General features: G+C 27.7%; 1 protein-coding gene across 1 annotated transcript; it reads left to right on the top strand.

Annotated features, from left to right (window-relative positions):
* The first annotated feature begins 14,121 nt into the window (after positions 1–14,121).
* LOC115698064 (transcription factor SCREAM2) lies at positions 14,122–18,072 on the top strand. The gene is made up of 4 exons (XM_030625246.2): positions 14,122–14,393; positions 14,493–14,624; positions 14,722–14,895; positions 17,739–18,072. The coding sequence occupies exons 1-4, from the start codon at positions 14,310–14,312 to the stop codon at positions 17,817–17,819; spliced, it is 471 nt and encodes a 156-aa protein (XP_030481106.2). The 5' UTR covers positions 14,122–14,309; the 3' UTR covers positions 17,820–18,072.
* Positions 18,073–19,309: the final 1,237 nt, after the last annotated feature.

Below are 19,309 nucleotides of genomic sequence, written 5' to 3'. Positions count from 1 at the left end.
ATATATATATTTATTTTGTTATTGTATAAATTTAATGTGTTTTAAAGTTAGTTGTTATTGTAATAAAATTAATTAATTATTTTAATTTAATTTAAGTAAAATTATAAAACTAATGCAGGAAAAAAATGGGAGAAAGTACAGATTCATTTTTTCTCTCTTTTTTTTTTTTTACATTCTTGACGGTTTTAAAACTGTCTCTTATACCCTGTTATAGGCGATGGTTAAAACCTTCAGGAAGTCCACATTAGCGACGGTTTTTAACCGTCGCCTATTTTACCTGTTTTGCGACGGTCGTATAGGCGACAGTTATAGAAATTAGCGAGAATACTTTAAACGATTGTTTAAAAATGTTGGAAAAAACTATTTTTGTAGTAGCGGCAAAAATTAATCTAACTTATAATTCAAATGCAATCGAGCTCCCTAGGACCTTATAAAAGACATCTCTAGCTAAGAGAGACTAGCTATTCATGTGTAATATTAATAATATATTGTGTGATATATTCATTTAATTATTAAATTTTAGTTAAACTCTTTTTTATTTTTTATTTTTGAAAAAAATAAATAAAAAATTCATCATATATTATTTATTTTCATAAATATTATCTCAGCTCCTTAAACATTTTATTATATACTAGGTGATTGTTACGTGACAAGCCACGTAGTGTTAGTTTTATTTAATATTTTAGTTTTTTTATTTTAATTAATAATTAAAATAGCATAATTATTTGAACGATTTGTTTTACAAAAATAAAATATGTGTCAGTATATTTAGTAAGTAAAACATAGTTGTGTTATAATAATATATGTTATACAGTCTCACATATATATATTTATCTATACATTTTATCTTTTCTAGATAATTACAGAAGGGGCAACTCAAATACAGTCTCACATTTATATTATCTTTTCTAAACATTTTATCTATATTTTTCTTTTTTAAAAAATAATAAAAAAAATTATTAATATTCTCCCAAAATAAGTTTGTTAGAGAGAGATGTGGGTAAGATGATTTTTTTAATTTAAAAAGAGATTATTAATATTTAAAAGATTGTTTAATTTTTTGGATTTAATTATTGGGTTTATTTGTTAACGGGAGATAAAACTTAATCGTTAAATTTAACAGAATATTCTTTTATTTTTAAGTATATTCTGTGAAACCAAGAGATACCGTTAGATAGGCACTTTTAATATATAAAGATATAGTGGGATTTTCCTCTATGTTCTTTATGTTACCCTCAATATATAATATAATATATATATATTATGATAAAATATTTTATATATATTAATTAAGTAGGTTCAATTTACGTACATACATGTGTAATGGTGGTATATTATTTATGCTTCCTTTCTTTTATATTGTGTAGATGAATTAATTATATATAATATATCGATCGATCTATATATGCTTTTTATAAATGAACATATAAATATATATATATATAAGAAAATTATATATACCAATTTATTACTTTTTGTTGTTATATATCGATTGTTTTTGTGGTTATATATAATTTTCAAACTTTTTTATGTTTGATAATAATTTACAATACCACACTTTGTTCCTTTCTTATTTTTTCTTTTGCCACACGAATCTCATTATACATGAACACAGTTACATATATATATATATAAATAATATAAATATATTTATATATATAATAAGTCCAGAAAGGAAAATAGGGTTATTAGTGTCACGAGACAGGTTTCCAAATTTAACACTATTTACGCTATAATATATATATAATTATTTGATTGGGACGTTAATTAATATATGTATATTAATTAATTAGTTTCTATAAAATTAAGGTGAACATCATCTATATATATATAGTATGTATAATACCCTTTTTCTAAAAATAAATAAATATATATTTATATAATACCCAGATTTAATGATCTGATGATCTCAAGCTTATATGATTGGACATAAAGATAATTAAATTGAAGCGAACTCTAGAGCCTTGGTCACTATGTATATATATAATGATGTGATTTTTATATATACTAATATATATCATCCACAATTAATAAGTTTATAAATTTGGTTTGAACTTGCTAGCTAATTACTAGTATTCATGCATGCATGTTAATTATGATATTTCTTTATCTGTTCGATCGCATGATATTTACTTTAATGGTTAATATATATATATGTAGCTTTTTTGAACCATGTACTTCTTTAGGTTTTGGTCAACTTAACTTGAATGGACTGTTTTTTGAAGCTTGAACTTGTTTGTGAATTGACTTGGTGAATATTTTTTTTAACAAGACGAATGTATTATTTTTAAGTATAGTAAAATAGTAGCTTATTTCGAGTTTCCTCAGGCTTCGGTTTCAGGCGATGCTTTCTATGCCTACACTGATTAATATTGATTCATACTTCTTTTGTAATTTGGAGAAATACCTAATACATGATTGGAAATTCATGCGGAAGAATTGACTTGATTCCTCTAGCTGGACGCATTCTTCCTTGACAATTCTAGAGGCCTAACTGGAAAGGTTAGGGTGGTTGGAGGAAGAGTTAGTCGCCTCAACGGATTTAGAGTTTGTAACTTGAAATTGGATTTGGTATCCCAGTACTTTGGATTCCTTCCCATTACAGGAACTTCTCTGTGGCTCTGGCACCTTATTTTGTTCCCTTATTCCTCGATTTCTTTTAGCTCTACCTCCTTTCGCACACCCTCTTTTTTCTTATGCTTTCGGCGAAAGAGCTAATTGCTAGACGATCTCTGCTTTAAGTCATTTCTCCTCTTTGTCATTGGACCACCAGTTCAAGACAGGTCTCTCATCATCATCATCATCCTCCCCAACAATAATAACTTATTGGGTAGCAAGTGGAATCTGCTGTAAATGGTTCACTTGAAGAGTTTATGATTATCATCGTACCACTTCCTCAGAATTACTATATGTATATATATTATATCTAAAAGAAATATATGAATAAAAAATTAACCTCTCGAAGCCTATCAGGGTATTCTCGATTTTTTTGTATGTTTGTATCCTTAGTTGATCTTAAAATACTCACATTGTAGTCTTTCGAATCTTCCACTACACACAAGGACTAGTGTGGGCTATTATAATAATGTGTATACTTGTTGATGAGTCGACAGACTCAGTAAGATATGCATAACATATTGTTGGAAATATTTTACCAGGATCTAGATTTACTACCATGTATGTTTCATTAACATTCTAATATGAATTCTAAAACAATGAAATAAACACATATAAAGTTTAGGAAACCTTACATTGGGTGCAGCGGAATATAATGACTCCTTCCGCTCAGATCTCTAGCCCTTGATTCCATTCTGTAGCAGAACATAATCAAGATCTGAACCTGGATCTCTTTCTCTCCTTCCTTTGATGCTGATTCTCCTTCTTGTTGTTTTGGAATCTCCTGCAGTCTTACACACTATGATTGAGATACCACGTGATGTGTGTGGGCACTACTCTATCACTAATGGCTGAAAAATATTTGTGAAGATAGGCTATAGTGTTTTCGAAATTGAAGAAGAAAGAAGAAGGAAGAGGTCTCATCTAGGTTTTTAGCTTTGGAGGCATTAGTTGGATAATGAGACCATAACCTTCCTTTTATACTATTCTTCAATAGGGTTAGGGTTGAATTAAATGGATTAAAAAAGAATAAAATATTTGGCAATAAATCAAACTTGGTCGTACACTTAAGTGAGCCAATCCCTAGTTACGATTTTGCCACTTTATTTCAATCACTTATTCTTCTTTTCAATAATACCATATTTTTCAATTCAACCTTATAAATGCCAAACTATTTATTTAATAATTAAAATAACTATCAAATAAAATTATCATTTATAATATTTATTAATTAGACTCCATAAAGTCTCTTAATTAACAAATAAACCCCAAAACACTATTTCTTCACAATCAAGCCATAACATAGTGAAAATTCATAAACTAGACATAGTCTAATTTTAGAATTATAATTGATTAATTAAAATCAATTAACTGAGTCTTACAAGCAGTATGGTCTCAACTAGTATGGGGACCATAGGCCTATATAACTGAGCTTCCAATAAGTCGAACCGAATTTACCAAGTAAATTCCCTAACTTATTAATTCCTTATTGAATCTACACTTAGAACTTGGAATTGCACTCTCAGTCATATAGAACGCTCTATTGTTGGGTTTTATGCCCTAAATAAAACTCATTTCATATAATCAGATTTACTTATTAATAAAGATCAGAAATAACATTTTATGTTGCATGGTTCACATGATTTATTTCATGATTATATGTATATAATGTATGAATTCCTTTTAAGTCCAGAACATATGAGTTTGTTAAGATTATAGTGTTGTCAGCACAGTGGAATATAATCTTAATTATATGTTCAAAAGTTGATTCCCTGATTTGTCAGAACACTAGATTTAGACTGACATGGTATAATCAGCGATAGGTATTCTTACACCATGGAAAAGTGTTATGTCCTTTCCAGGACATTGGCAAAGTTTACCAGTATCGGATGTATGGAGTATACATCGGAAGGGACCGGTATTGAACTTTGATTAGATATATTAAAACTTACCGTAATATTTATTCAATTCAATATCACCTGTTGATCCTAGATCAAATGATCTTAATCCTGATATGGTTAGGTTCAATCTCAAGAGTGTTATTCGTGTTCTTTGATTTGTTAAGTTAAGCCTACTTTTGGGTTAGGGTGATACGTACATTTTGGGAACACGGTAATGCAATTGAGTGGGAGCGCTAACATAAATATGGAATCTATAGCCTATATCTGGCAAATAGAAGTAAAGAATGATTTCCTTCGAGCTTAACCAAACGAAGATAAATGGTGGAGATCTCATTTCACTTAGCTAAAATATCATTTATACAGGGTTAAGTGTTTTAAGGATAAAATACATTGAAGGTGTAGCGGTAACAGTAGTGCCTTTTCAATGTAGATCATCTATATAGAGGATCATTGATCACATTAGGGTTATAACAATGGATAACTAATGACGTGTCTATATCGTGGAACATATAGAGCGTTCTATATGATTGAGAGTGCAATTCCAAGTTCTAAGTGTGGATTCAATGAGGAATTAATAAGTTAGGGAATTTACTTGGTAAATTCGGTTCGACTTATTGGAAGCTCGGTTATATAGACCCATGGTCCCCATACTAGTTGAGACCATACTGCTTGTAAGATTCAGTTAATTGATTTTAATTAATCAATTATAATTCTAAAAGTTAGACTATGTCTACTTTATGAATTCTCACAGTTTAAGGATGAAATCGTAAAGAAAAGGGTTTCTAGGTTTAATTATTAATTAAGAGACTTTGTATGTCTAATTAATAATTATTTTAATGACAATATTATTTAATAATCTATTTTAGTTATTAAATAATTAGTTTTGGCATTTAAATGATTAGAATTGGAAAAATGACATTTTTGGAGAAATAGAAATAAAATTGAGGAAACTGCAAAATCCAAGTGAGGCCCATTTCACCCTATGGCCGGCCACATGGTTTGAGTTTCCCAATTATTATTTTCAATTTTTAATTGCCATGTAATTGCTAATCAAAGCCTAGCAAAAATAGGAAAGTAGTGGATCACACTAAATAAGGCAGTTAATCAATTACACAGTAAAAGAGGAAACTGTTTATTTGGAAAGTTGTGCTCTCCCTTTTCCCTATATAAAGCAACCCTTGTTCTCTTCTCTTTCATGTCTTTGTATGTATCAAAAGCCACGAAATTCAAGAGAGAAAAAGAGAGAAAATTTCGAAATCCTTGTGAGATGAGTAGTGCCCACACACATCAAGTTGTATCTCAATCATAGTATGTAAGACTATGGAATTTCTGCATCAAAGAAGGAGAAAAGAAGATCCAGGTTCAGATCTTGGTGATGCTCTGCAGAAAGGAATCAAGGGCTAGAGATCTGAACGGAATGAGTCATATTATTCTGCTGCACCCACTGTAAGGTTTTCTAACTTTATATGTGTTTATTTTCATTGTTTTAGAATTCATATTAGGTTGTTAATCCAACATACTTGTTAGTAAATCTAGATCCTGGTAAAATAATTTCCAACATCTATATGTTCCACGATATAGATACGTCATTAGTTATCCATTGTTATAATCCTAATTTGATCAATGACCCTCTAATAGATGATCTACATTGAATAGGCACTAAATTACCGTTACACCTTCAATGTATTTTATCCTTAAAACACTTAGCTCCGTATAAATGATATTTCAGCGAAGTGAAATGAGATCTCCACCATTTATCTCTGTTTAGCCAAGCTCGAAGGATATCATCGTTTCACTTCTAAATTCCTATAGAAGTTATAGACTCCATATTTATGTTAGCGCTCCCACTCAATTATACTATCATGTTCCCAAAATGTATGTATCACCCTGACCCAAAAGTAGGCTTAACTAACAAATCAAAGAACATGTATAATACTCTTGAGATCGAACCTAAACATATCAGGATTAAGATCATTTGATCTAGGATCAACGGGTGATATTGAATTGAATAGATATTACGGTGAATTTTAATATATCTAATCAAAGTTCAATATCGGTCCTTCCGATGTATACTCCATACATCCGATACTGGTAAACTTTGCCAATGCCCTGGAAAGGACATAACACTTATCCAAGGTGTAAGAATACCTATCGCTGATTATACTATGCCAGTCTAAATCCAGTGTTCTGACAAATCCGGGAATAAACTTTCGAACATATAATTAAGATTATATTCCACTGTGCTGACAACACTATAATCATTAACAAATTCATATGTTCTGAACTTAAATATAATTCATACATTATATACATATAATCATGAAATAAATCATGTGAATGCAACATAAAATGTTATTTCTGATCTTTATTAACTAATAAATCTGATTATATTGAAATGAGTTTTATTTAGGGCATAAAACCCAACACATATATATATAAGCAATGGTATACTAACTTTATGCTTAAGCCGTCCTGAGCCCAATAACCAAGCTCACCAAAAGGTTATGAATGTTCTTAACGGAAGTACGATCACTGTACCATATGCACTAGAGCACCGACTTTGTACTCGTGTAGGTATATGGCCAACCACTGTACCATATGCACTAGAGTATCGACTTCGTACTCGTGTTGGTAAGGTCAAATTGTACTCTCAGGAGTTACTGAGTGTTGTACCACATGCACTAGAGTACCTATTTTGTACCCGTGTTATAGTAACACCGTAACTACTCTAAAATCCTACACTGTACTAACATACTTAAACTATATCATTATTAGTAGGGCTGTACATCGGTCGGTTTGGGCGGTTTATCCTATATATTTTCTAGCCCAATCTAAAGTTCGGGTTGCTAAAATTTAAGTGTAACCCGCCCAATTTAAAAAAAAAATTCTATAAACCGACCAACGGTTTGGGCGGTTTGGTCGGGTTAACCCGCCCAAACCGGCCAATTTTTTTTTTTTTTTTTTTTTTTTTTTTTTTTAGTTTTAAAGAAAATTAACAAAAATTTTAAAAATAAATTTAAAATATCACATTCCACCAAAGTACAATACCATATATATGACTTTAAAACTAATAATTAAGTATACAACTTTATATTATTATATATTTAATCATTTATATTATATATAATAAAAACTAAAAAGTTTTAAAAAAAAATAAAAGTGCAAAATCGGGTTGGTCGGGTTGGTCGGTTTAATTGGGCGGGTTGGACATTTTTTCAACCCGCCCAATTAACAGATTGGGCGGTTTGTAATTTTTTCGGGTTATTTCGGTTTGTAATTTTTATCGGTTTTTTCGGTTCGGTTTGGGCGGGTTATTCGGTTTAGGCGGTTTACAAATTTTTTTGTACAACCCTAATTATTAGTGTTAATAGTGTAAACAAATAATAACATGCATTCATTCACACATATATATATATATATACTTTATGCTATCTTACCTCGATTCCGTATTCAGGTGTGCCGGTCAGCCTGAGTAGAATTGTAGCTCGACACTTTACAAAGCCCAAAACCACAATACTCAAAATTTCGATGAGAGACACATTAAAACACTTCTCGAGGACTTTAAAGTCAAACTAGAAATAACCTTATCGATAAAAGACATGACAATACCCTAAATATCAATAATTCAGGGAAAACTAAAGTTCCTGGAAAAACCCCAACTCGTAAACCAGTTTCCCAACCAATTAACCGGTTCACTGGGGTTTGCTGAGGGACAAACCGCTAAACTAGTTTCTTAGGACCCACTGAACCGATTAACCGGATCAGTGCGGGGAAACCCAAAAATCAATCCCCTAAACACAAATCAATCCTAAACTTTCCAATTATCTCAAGAATACATGTATACACTATAATGAACTAGATTCAAGCATTAAAACATAATAAACAACCCAGAAAATAAAATCACCATTAGAGTTCAAAGCTTGAGCTCTCAAACTCCAACCTCACCCAAACTTCATAACTACCAACCAAATCAGCTCCAACCAACCTAAATAATCTCAACCTAACCTCAAAATTCAACCTCAAACCATCCCAATACATACAACAACTTAAAATCATAATTCAACACCAAAACCTAACTTTCATTGCAAGAAACACAAAGAGGGAGAGACTATGGAGAATTACCTTGAGCCAAAGCGCTCAATATACAACTAGAAATCCTTGATTTAGACCAAACTACTCCAACCCTAGTTGCTGCCCGAAAAAATCGAGAGAGAAAGAGAGAGTTGTAAAGAGAGAGATGTGTTTTTTCTAGATTTTCTTATTTTTCTTCTAACTTAAGTATAAAACCAATAATTTAATTAAACCAATAATCAATTGAGAGGGTTGGGCTTCAAGCTTCAGACGAAGGGGATTTCAATTGAGATTGAGTTATCTGAGAGAGAGAGAGAGAGAGAGAGAGAGAGAGAGAGAGAGAGAGAGAGAGAGAGAGAGAGAGAGAGAGAGAGAGAGAGAGAGAGAGAGAGAGTCGGTTGTATTGTGTAAGTTAGGTTTTATATATTAGGTTTTCATATAAGGTTTTCTAGATGGGCTCGAACCCCATAAGTGTCTGTGATGTGTTGCACCGACACAAAATATCCTATAAATCGATGCTAAATGGTGCATTTGAGTAAAACCGTCGCAAAATTCAACCCCTCATTTTTTGCATTAGTTGTGTAATTTTTTTTTAGGAATTTTATCTTTAGTGTCGAATTTTTATTTTAGCGTCGAAGTAATAACTGATGTAAACTAATTATTATTTGCATCAGTTAACAATTTGCGTCGGTTAACAACTGAAGTAAAAAAAGGAGGGTTGACTTTTGTGTCAATCAACGAGTTTGACCAGACTCGTTGACTGACGCAAAAACCCTTTTTTGTAGTAGTTTGGTGTTGTTGGTGATTTTTGCTCATCAATTTGGTTTTTCTTAATATGATCTAGGGATGATAATTCATGTTTACGGGTTATATTCGTGTTATATCGAGACTAATATATTACAGATATATGTTGGACCTGCAAACATAACCTATTTAATTAATAGTCATATGTGTCAACAAATGAAAATCCATACATATACTACCCGTTTATAAATAAGATGATATAATATGATTTGTGCAACTCCTTTATAAATGAATGATGTTCGAGACTTAGAGTGGGATTAAACACATTAATTATGTGTTTATAATTGGATAATGTTCGAGACCCTTTTATTATACGGAATAAACGGATCAATTTAAAAATAATTCAAATTCATTTAAAGTTAAACTCAAATTTGTTAATTTTGTATGGATTTCAAATTGTATTATCGTGTCTTATTTTTCCTGTCGTATGTTCCTAATCTCTACAATGGCCGTCCATTTCAAGTATTAAAAATAAAGTTTATATACATATAAACAAAAAATTAACAAAATATACCTTTCCATTTAAAAAAAAAAAACCAAAATATACCTTTAAAAATTCCTAACACAACTGCAATAAAAAGTTTTAATTTCTTAATTCATGTCTAGATTAATATATCAAGTGAGTAAAAGTTGATCATTAATATAATTGTATATATAAGATAAATGTGATACTCTTCCCTATCAATTAGTTTTGAGACCCAAATTCTAATATAGTATCAAAGTCACTTGTGATCCGTTGTGAGCCCAAAATACCACCGGCCCAAAAAGTCATTTGTTCAAAGTGCTGTCGGTCCAAAAAGATACTTTTGTTGTCTCTCTTTTAATCTCTATTTGGGACCTTGCGGCCAATGTGTGTCAATTTTTAGTGTTAGGGATTTTTGACTTGTTTCATAATCTACAAATTTTCTAACGTGTACACCCACAAATTTTTCGATATTTAACCTTGGGCTTGTAGGATTCTTTCAAATGTCACATTCGACCCTATAGTCTCTTAAAGGTCGTTCGTTATATACCCATACTTTCTAGTTCAAAAATGTAAGGAGAGTGTATTAGAGTTAGTCTTACATTATTTATATAGTGAAATAAATTATTATATATAAAATGAATAAACTACTCTTTCTATTATTAATTAATTAATTTTAAGATAAAATCACATTTATCTAATCTCAAATTCTAACAGATAAAGTTGATCATTAATATATAATTGTTTCACACACATATATAATTATCTTGCTAGCATGCATAGCATGAATATTCATGTAATTGTGTGCTTAATTAACATTGGTTATTAAGGTAACTTTTTTTTTGAACATTGTCATAATTCATATATATATATGATGTATATAGAGAGAGATGATTGATGATTGGAATAGTTATAGATATAAATAGCATCAATAGTAGCATACAGATAAGCACTAAGTCAGGCTCAATGGACACACAACACAACACAAGATAGAATACTATTCTCGAATTTCGAAAACCAATTATGGATCACTTTATATCTTGCTTTGCTTTGGAATTTCCTTGGACAAAACACAACAAATTTGCATCGACTTCGGTAACATTTAATCATTACATAAGTCAATCCACAACAACAAACATACATATGTACTAATGTGTTAGCCCTAACCCTAGCTTTATCTTAGCTAATAACCACTAGTACTACTCTTTCGATCTCTCTCTCTCTCTCTCTCTCTCTCTATATATATATATATATACATATATTCTCAAATAATTATATATATATTTGGCCTCTTCCACCATGCAATCGCATAATATATTTTCCATGGGGGCCATCCCCGATTCCCGTTTTGCTAGCTAATTAATTTCAAAAGCAATTATAAATAATATAGGTATGTATAGATATATACATGCATGGTATATATATAATATTGTACCAATAATTTTTCAAATATGTTAATTGCCGTCTTCTTTTAATAAATATAGATTTAAAAAAGATCACCTGATATTTATTGGATCATAATATAATATATGATCCTAGAATAGTATGTTAATGCTTCACAATTATATCATATATATTGTGATTATTATTTAATTTCAAATTTTCTTACATATAATAACAATGAGATCTATAGATCAAATTATACTAAAAATAAATGAGAAAAATCAATAAAGGAAAATGACAAGGTAGGGAGATGAAGAGCAGGTTATGCAGGGATATTAGATTGTTTTGTTGTGATGATTAATATATATATATATATATATATAAATATATATATAAGCTGCACACATGTGAATATATGTGGGTACGTACGTGATGCTTAATTTGTTTCTCACCAATACAGACAATTAATACGTTTCTGCACCAATTATATATATCAATATATGATATTATTATTTCTCATAATAATCAAATCAAACAATATACTATATATATGCACGTACGTACGCACTATATAACTAAAACATATACATATATTATACACTAAATAACCTAATTAGCTATTTATCTATATCTATTTTTATATAGCTTATCATCATATATATATATATATAAATATAATATCTACAAATTCTTGTGTACGTATATCACAATGTTTGAAATGTGAGTAGTCATCATCACGTGAGGAGAGAGAGAGAGAATATAACTTTAAAAGAGGAAGGTCAATAGGTCATATATATATTTGTTCAATAATTAATATAATATATAGTTATTATTAGAAGCGTTGTTAGGCTATATATATAGTGAAACGCGTTTGTATAGTGTGTACGTGCATGTATAGATATATTTATAGAGAGAGAGAGAGAAAAGGGAATCTACACGTGAGGAGGAGAGAGAGAGAGAGAGAGAGAGAATGGGAGGTAGGAGAGAGAGAGGCATCTCGATAGCTGAGAGGGAAGCGTCAAAGGTTGTTTAGCTGTCAATCCCTCCAAAATCTCCTCCTCACGGGGGCCTCTCTTCTTCCACAAACTACTCTCTCTCTCTCTCATGCAAACTCACCTAGCTAGCTAATATACCATCTCTTTTTTACAATTATACCCTCTCGCCCCAGAAGGATGTACTAACGGAGCGGGATCGGAGATCACACTTTTATCGAGACTCGAGAAATACAAAAAGACATTAATCATATCTAATACCACTAAATGAAGTGTTATATTGTTATTTAATATTAGGTCATACTTATTTTATTTTAATAAGAGAAATACTAAAAAATACTATTGGTATTTACTATTTTTTTTCGGTGTTATACTGTTATTGATGTATATAATTAAGTATCAAATCTCATATAACTTAATAAAAAAAATGAATCAATCATAAAATTGTGCCCAATAACAATATTCCTTTAATAATAACTATAAAAAATGGCTCACAATTACCGAGAGAGCACCATCTCATGATAGTGCTAGCTAGCACCATAGTGTACTTAATAACAATGTTATGCATACTCTATAATAGTTTTTCTTAAATTATATATACTAAATAATTAGTATGTCTCTCTTATATTATTAAATATGACTATTTGACAGAAATTGTTGGCTTAATTTTTTTTCTTTTTATTATTCTATTAAAGTTAATGATGAAAACTAATGCTTAGAGTTAATTTAATTGTATTAATAGTGTAATTTTTATTATTATTATTTAAATTATTTTTTTATGTAATAGTAACTTTAATAAAACTCTAAATAAACATGCATGCATTAAATGTTACTAATTCTTAATTTTATTAATATAAAATAATAAAACAAATTAATGATAAGAAACATAATAATAATACCATATATAAAATGTACGATTATTTTTAATTTTATATATAATATGTTAGATTATTTTACACTATTAATATTAATGTGTGAAAAAAAATAATATCATATATAAAATGCATTATTAATCGACTAAAATGTCACTTGGTTTTGAGATCAAGATCGATACATTTACCATATACACTCACTCTATCTTGCATAATTAGTTCTAATTCTTATAAACCTCATTTTCAGTACTACACTTTTAAATTTTAATATTTACCCGTGGATCTTAAATTGCTATTATACTCGCATCCAAATTTATTTGTTGGTCTATTATTGATATAGTAGCACCAAAAGAAAATGTGTCTATATGTGTATGCTATTGTTTTATTTATATTGAATAAAACAAACGATATATATATACATATATTATATTCCCATATAGCTACCTTATTTGAATTTTCTATTGCCAAAAATAAAAAATGTATATATATACAACGTACATTAGTTACATATCATTAATTCTTTTCATATTTTTATGTATATATATACATACTTGTTGTGATTATTGTTAAATAGTGATATATTATTAATCATATGACTAGCTACAAGAGAATGTTGAATAATAAAAAGAAAAGTACCAAAATAAATAATTAAATAAATAAAAACAATCAAGAGTGGGGGCTAGCTGCTGGTTAATTTAATTAATTAACTCATGTCCATAAATTATAATAAGTTACCAAATTGAATACGTAAATTATTTACTAAAAAGTTAATTTACCACTAACTACGAAAGAAACTTAATTAATTAATAATTAATAAATATTTTTTTTATACTTGTATACATTTAATTTAATATTTGATATATTTTTTTTTACATGTTTAATATTTGATATATATATTAAAATAATAAGAAGAGAAAAATGAAATGTATATAGTATAGTATATAGTATATATCTATAGAAACAGACAAACAAACAAGAATAATAATAATAATAATTAAGAAAAATTGATGAGAAGTGTTCATTAATTCCATATCTTTGGCTTCTTTAAATAAAGCCCCATATCTCTCTATGGAAAAACCAAAACGATTTTGTAAATCAAAAAAAGAGTAAAGAAAGATATCTCTCATCAAAGGGAATCTTTATCAATATTTCATCATATATATATACATATATTTATATATAAATATATCTATATATATATATCATCATGAGTGGTAGCTCTTCGAGAAATGAAAAGAGAGCTTTGCATGAGAGATTGCAGCGACTTCGAGCCATCACCAACTCCACCGCTGTATATAATCAATTCATTATAATATCTTTTATTTTGCCCTAATAGTTATAAAATTTGATATTATATATAAAATTTTATAAAATTTATAAAATTCTACAGATTCAGAAAGCTTCGATTATAGTTGATGCGTCAAAATATATTTCGGAGTTGAAGCAAAAGGTGGCAATATTGAACCAAGAAATTGGCTCTAATTCCTCAATCTCATCAATTCATCAAAATCACTTGCCTGTGGTAAGTATTAATGATTTATTTTGTATATATTTATTATTAAGTAATATTATTGTTAATTAATTAATTATTGTTTTATATATATTTTGATGATGATCAGGAGGTTGGAGTGGAAAGCATTGAAAAGGGTTTTGTTATAAATGTGTTATCAGAGCAGAATTGCCCTGGTTTGCTTGTCTCCATACTTGAAGCCTTTGAAAACTTAGGGCTTGATGTTCTTGATGCTAGGGTTTCTTGTACTCACAATTTTCAACTCCAAGCTATTGGAGGAGAAGTAAGTATATAAATATATATATATAAAAATGTTTTCAACTCATTTGTATTTAGTTTTAAAATTAATAAAAAAAAAAAAAAAAAAAAAAAAAAAACACCATCACGTGTGACTAAAAAACATATATATATTTTTGAAAGTAATTAATAACAAAAGATATATTACAGAATTTGAACCACATGTAGAGGATTTCCTTTTTTGGTGAGAGCTTTAATTTTACTTTTATTGTTTTTAATATATATAGAAAAATTATAATTATTTTTTTTTTATATATATAAATGGTGTGTATTAATGTATAGTTGTTCTGTTTTTGAAATTTTTTGAATAATTTAAAGTGGTGAAAATATGATTCAAAATTTCTACAATAGATATAACAATATTATATATATTTATATATAAAAAAATAGAATATGATTTTTGTATGAAAATAGAAAATACCTCTACAATAGAAACAAAAGTGACGTTTCTACCTAAAAAGCTCCATATATATATATATTAGAATAATTAGCTTTTTTAGTCCCTGTACTTATGATACTATACTATGATGTCCCTTAATTTATAAGTGTAGTTAAAAATACCCCCTAAAATATATCAGTTGGAATAGTATAATCTTTCTATCTAATTCTGTTAAAATTGACTAAAGTTGACTGTTAAATTAATAATGTGGCATTATACATAGATATAGTAGTTGAAAAATTATATACCATTAGGAAAATAAATTACAAGTCATAAAAATTACAATCACAGGAAAAAAAAATGAAAAATAACATCCCAAAAAATAGAATATCATTACCTTAATTTTCCAAAAATCCCATGTTCTTTCTAGTGATATCCATCTCTTCAATACTGTAGAATCCTAATTTTACACCTTTTTCTAATTTGAACTGCTAAAAAACGATTGGAATTATTTTAATAAAATTATTTTTATTAAATTTTTTTTAAAAGGTTATAAAATCATTTTTAATCATCTTTCATTGTGAGTTATTATGCCACCTCATAGTCAATTTTCCCTCTAAAAAGAGATGAAATTACTACTCTATCCTTTGTTATAATACCACATCATCAATACAAACAGTATTTTTAAACAAAATAAACAGAAGGACTAAATGTATGCATATAAAATTATACAAGGACTATTTGTAACAAGCTGAATAGATTAAGGGGCATAATAGTATAGTGTCATAAGTACAGGGGTAAAAAAGATAATTATTCTATATATTATATAATTTTAATTAGGGAAATTTTATTTACACCCCAAAAATTCCTAAGTACACCCCATTTTAATAATTTTTATTTTATATAAAATTTATATCTTTAATTGTACTAAGTATTTTTAACTTTTTTCTTTCAATTTATATTCTTAAAAAATATACCTATAAAAAAAAATTAAATTATATTTTAAAAATTATGACAAAAAAATTAAAATAAAAAATTATATGAAATTTTCTCAGAAAAAAATAAATAAATATTTACATGAGTTAGAAAAAATTATGAAAATGAAATCAAAATAAGTATTAAAATTAACATAAAATAATGTGAGGAAAAAAATTTAAAAAAATATTAAGAATAATTTTTAAAAATTATTTAAGTTTATATTTTTTTTAATAATGGGGTGTATTTATAATTTTATGGGGTGCAAATATAACTACCCTTTTAATTATTATAATATGTTTAGCCATAAATTACACTGAAACACATTTAATATGGCATGATAGTAATTGGTCTCAAAAATCACATTTATTTAACCTAGAACCTATTATATATTCTGAAAAAATAAATACGTACATACTTATAATTTGTGCATGGTGCATATATTATATATTACTAAAACTTTATATGGATTTATCAGCAAATCAAGTAACTCATTTATGTTATTATTAGGCATATATCTTTTTAATTGTAGCATTTTTTTTTTATCTGTATTCAGAATGTTTAATTTCAATAAAATTGTTATTTCATATAAACAAAAAATTATAAATACATATAAATTTAATTATATAATGACTTGGAATAGGCTGCTTTCTTTTTTATCCTTATTCATGTAAATTAATGCTTGACATATATATAGTACTCCTTTCAGTACTTTTCCAAAACATTTTAGACTTTTCCTGTAACTTATTATTTGTTTTTAAGTAGAGAAAAACATGTCCTTGAATTTCCAACAAGAACCCTACATTCCCATATAAATATTACATCATGATCTAAAGTTGTTATTATTAATTAATATATCATAAATATCATTTTGGACCATGTATTTTGCAAATGTTATTAATTGAATCCTCTACTTGTTAAAATTACAAATAGCTAGACCCTGATTCATGGCCGGCCATTAACCTGTGCAAACAGTGCTAATGCACATGGCCTAAAATTTAAAAAAGCCCAATATAATTTTTCAGATTTTTTTTTAACCCAACATTCCATCAATGTGTCATGCTAAATAAAAAAGAAAGGTTTTTCTATGATTTTTTTCCCTTATTTAATGCTTTTTAGTTTTTTTATCCATAATATTTGATATTAGTTTGAAGTAGTATTGAAAATAATAACAATTTTAATAAAATTGTTTGAGTTTTTAGGTGTTTAATTATGTAAAATATATTTTTATAATATAATAATATTAAAAATGTTATTTACAAATTATAATTTTTTTTTGTTGGGCCTACTTTTTAATATTAGAACAGAACTTCTGAAATATTTGAGACGGGTCAGCCCTGATTATATAATAATGTACATATATTTATTAATATATCTTGATTATATATAATAATGTACGTATATTTATGTTGTTAATTAATTATGTGGTTTAATTTGTTGATTTCTTGTTTATATATTTTATCTTGATTTTGTAGAGTGACGATAGCATTGATGCTCAAATGGTGAAACAAGCAGTTTTACAAGCAATTCAGAATTGGAGTGATGACCAAGATTAATAAATATATAAATAATATATAAATACTCTTAGATATATATAATATTTTTGTTAATTATCTATTATTATTATTATTATTAATTAATTTCCAATCCCAAACTTTCCATATTATTATTTGATATGGTGATGATGGTACGTATTGTAACGAAATTTATTCATGCATATGTAAGAATATATATGCTTTCATTATAAAAAATATCTTACTTTTAATCACAATAAAATTTGTGACTAATTATAAAATTTTTCTGGCTTAAAGTATTAATCACAAAAATTATAATTTGTTGCCACTAAATTTATTTTTAATCATAATACTTATTGTAATCAAAATTAAATTAGTGATAACTTGTATTTAAAGATATTATATTTTAGATACAAGTAAATTTTTATTGTGACTTAAAGTCACAAAAAATTTATGTTGTGACTAAAATTATCACTAAAAGTAACGGTTTTTTTGTAGTATTTTTTAAAATATATATATCTTTTTTTTAAAAATCCCCATGTAAATTAAAAGGATCACTTTGTTAATATTATTTTATATATATACATGATATTCCATTCCCATGATATTCCACAACACAAGTACTTATACTAATTTTATTACATAACAATTTATTAATTTTAGTTCGACTCATTCAATTCTTTTGTATAACATTAAATAATTGAAATAAACTTAGAGAAAATTAAAGTGAGCTTGGAATTACAACTGAATCTGTAATTTTAATGAGCACTTAATAATTACCTTCGTGCTTTCTTTCTTTGTGAGTGATTATGCTATTTGTAGATTTGTAGGAGATATTATATTTTAGAATTGAAAATGAAATAATTCTAGTATATGACATTTTTTAGGATTCTTTTATTATTTGAAAAATTAAAAAAAATTCTAAGGTGAATGATCACTTATATTTATGATATGTATGGATTTGTATTGGGAAATTTAATTTTTTATGCTTACATTTGGTTAAAAAAAATTTTCTAAACAAATAATAACTAATATTTGTAAAATGTGACAATTTTTATGATATTCCTAAAATACCCCCATTTACATCATCCTATTTACACCATCGGACCACCCATCGGGCTACCCATAGGACCATCCATCGGGCTACCCCATCGGGCCACCCATCGGGCCCATCGGACCACCCATCGGACTACCATCGGACCAAATCTGCTACCAATTTTTTTTTTTTATGTTTTTGTATAGAAAATCAAATTTCCCTTTGTATTTGTGTTTTATACCATCGTGTGGTATTTAAGATTGTACTTAACTTTAACAATTAATTTACCTACATACCCTTTTATAAAATCACTTTGAAAACATAGTTCACAATTTTTGTATCTTCGAAAACTTTGTAAATAATTAAATCACTTTGAAATTTTGGAATGAAATTTTCCACTTGAGATATTTGAGAGATGACAGTCATTTAAAATTCATTTATACTATTTGGTATGGTTTTAGAATTTATCATTTGTTTTTGGCAAGTTGGGTATTTG

This window comes from Cannabis sativa, chromosome 7 (assembly GCF_029168945.1).
Source record: "Cannabis sativa cultivar Pink pepper isolate KNU-18-1 chromosome 7, ASM2916894v1, whole genome shotgun sequence".
NCBI classification, from domain to species: Eukaryota; Viridiplantae; Streptophyta; class Magnoliopsida; order Rosales; family Cannabaceae; genus Cannabis; species Cannabis sativa.
This window is presented reverse-complemented; position numbering and strand designations above follow the sequence as displayed.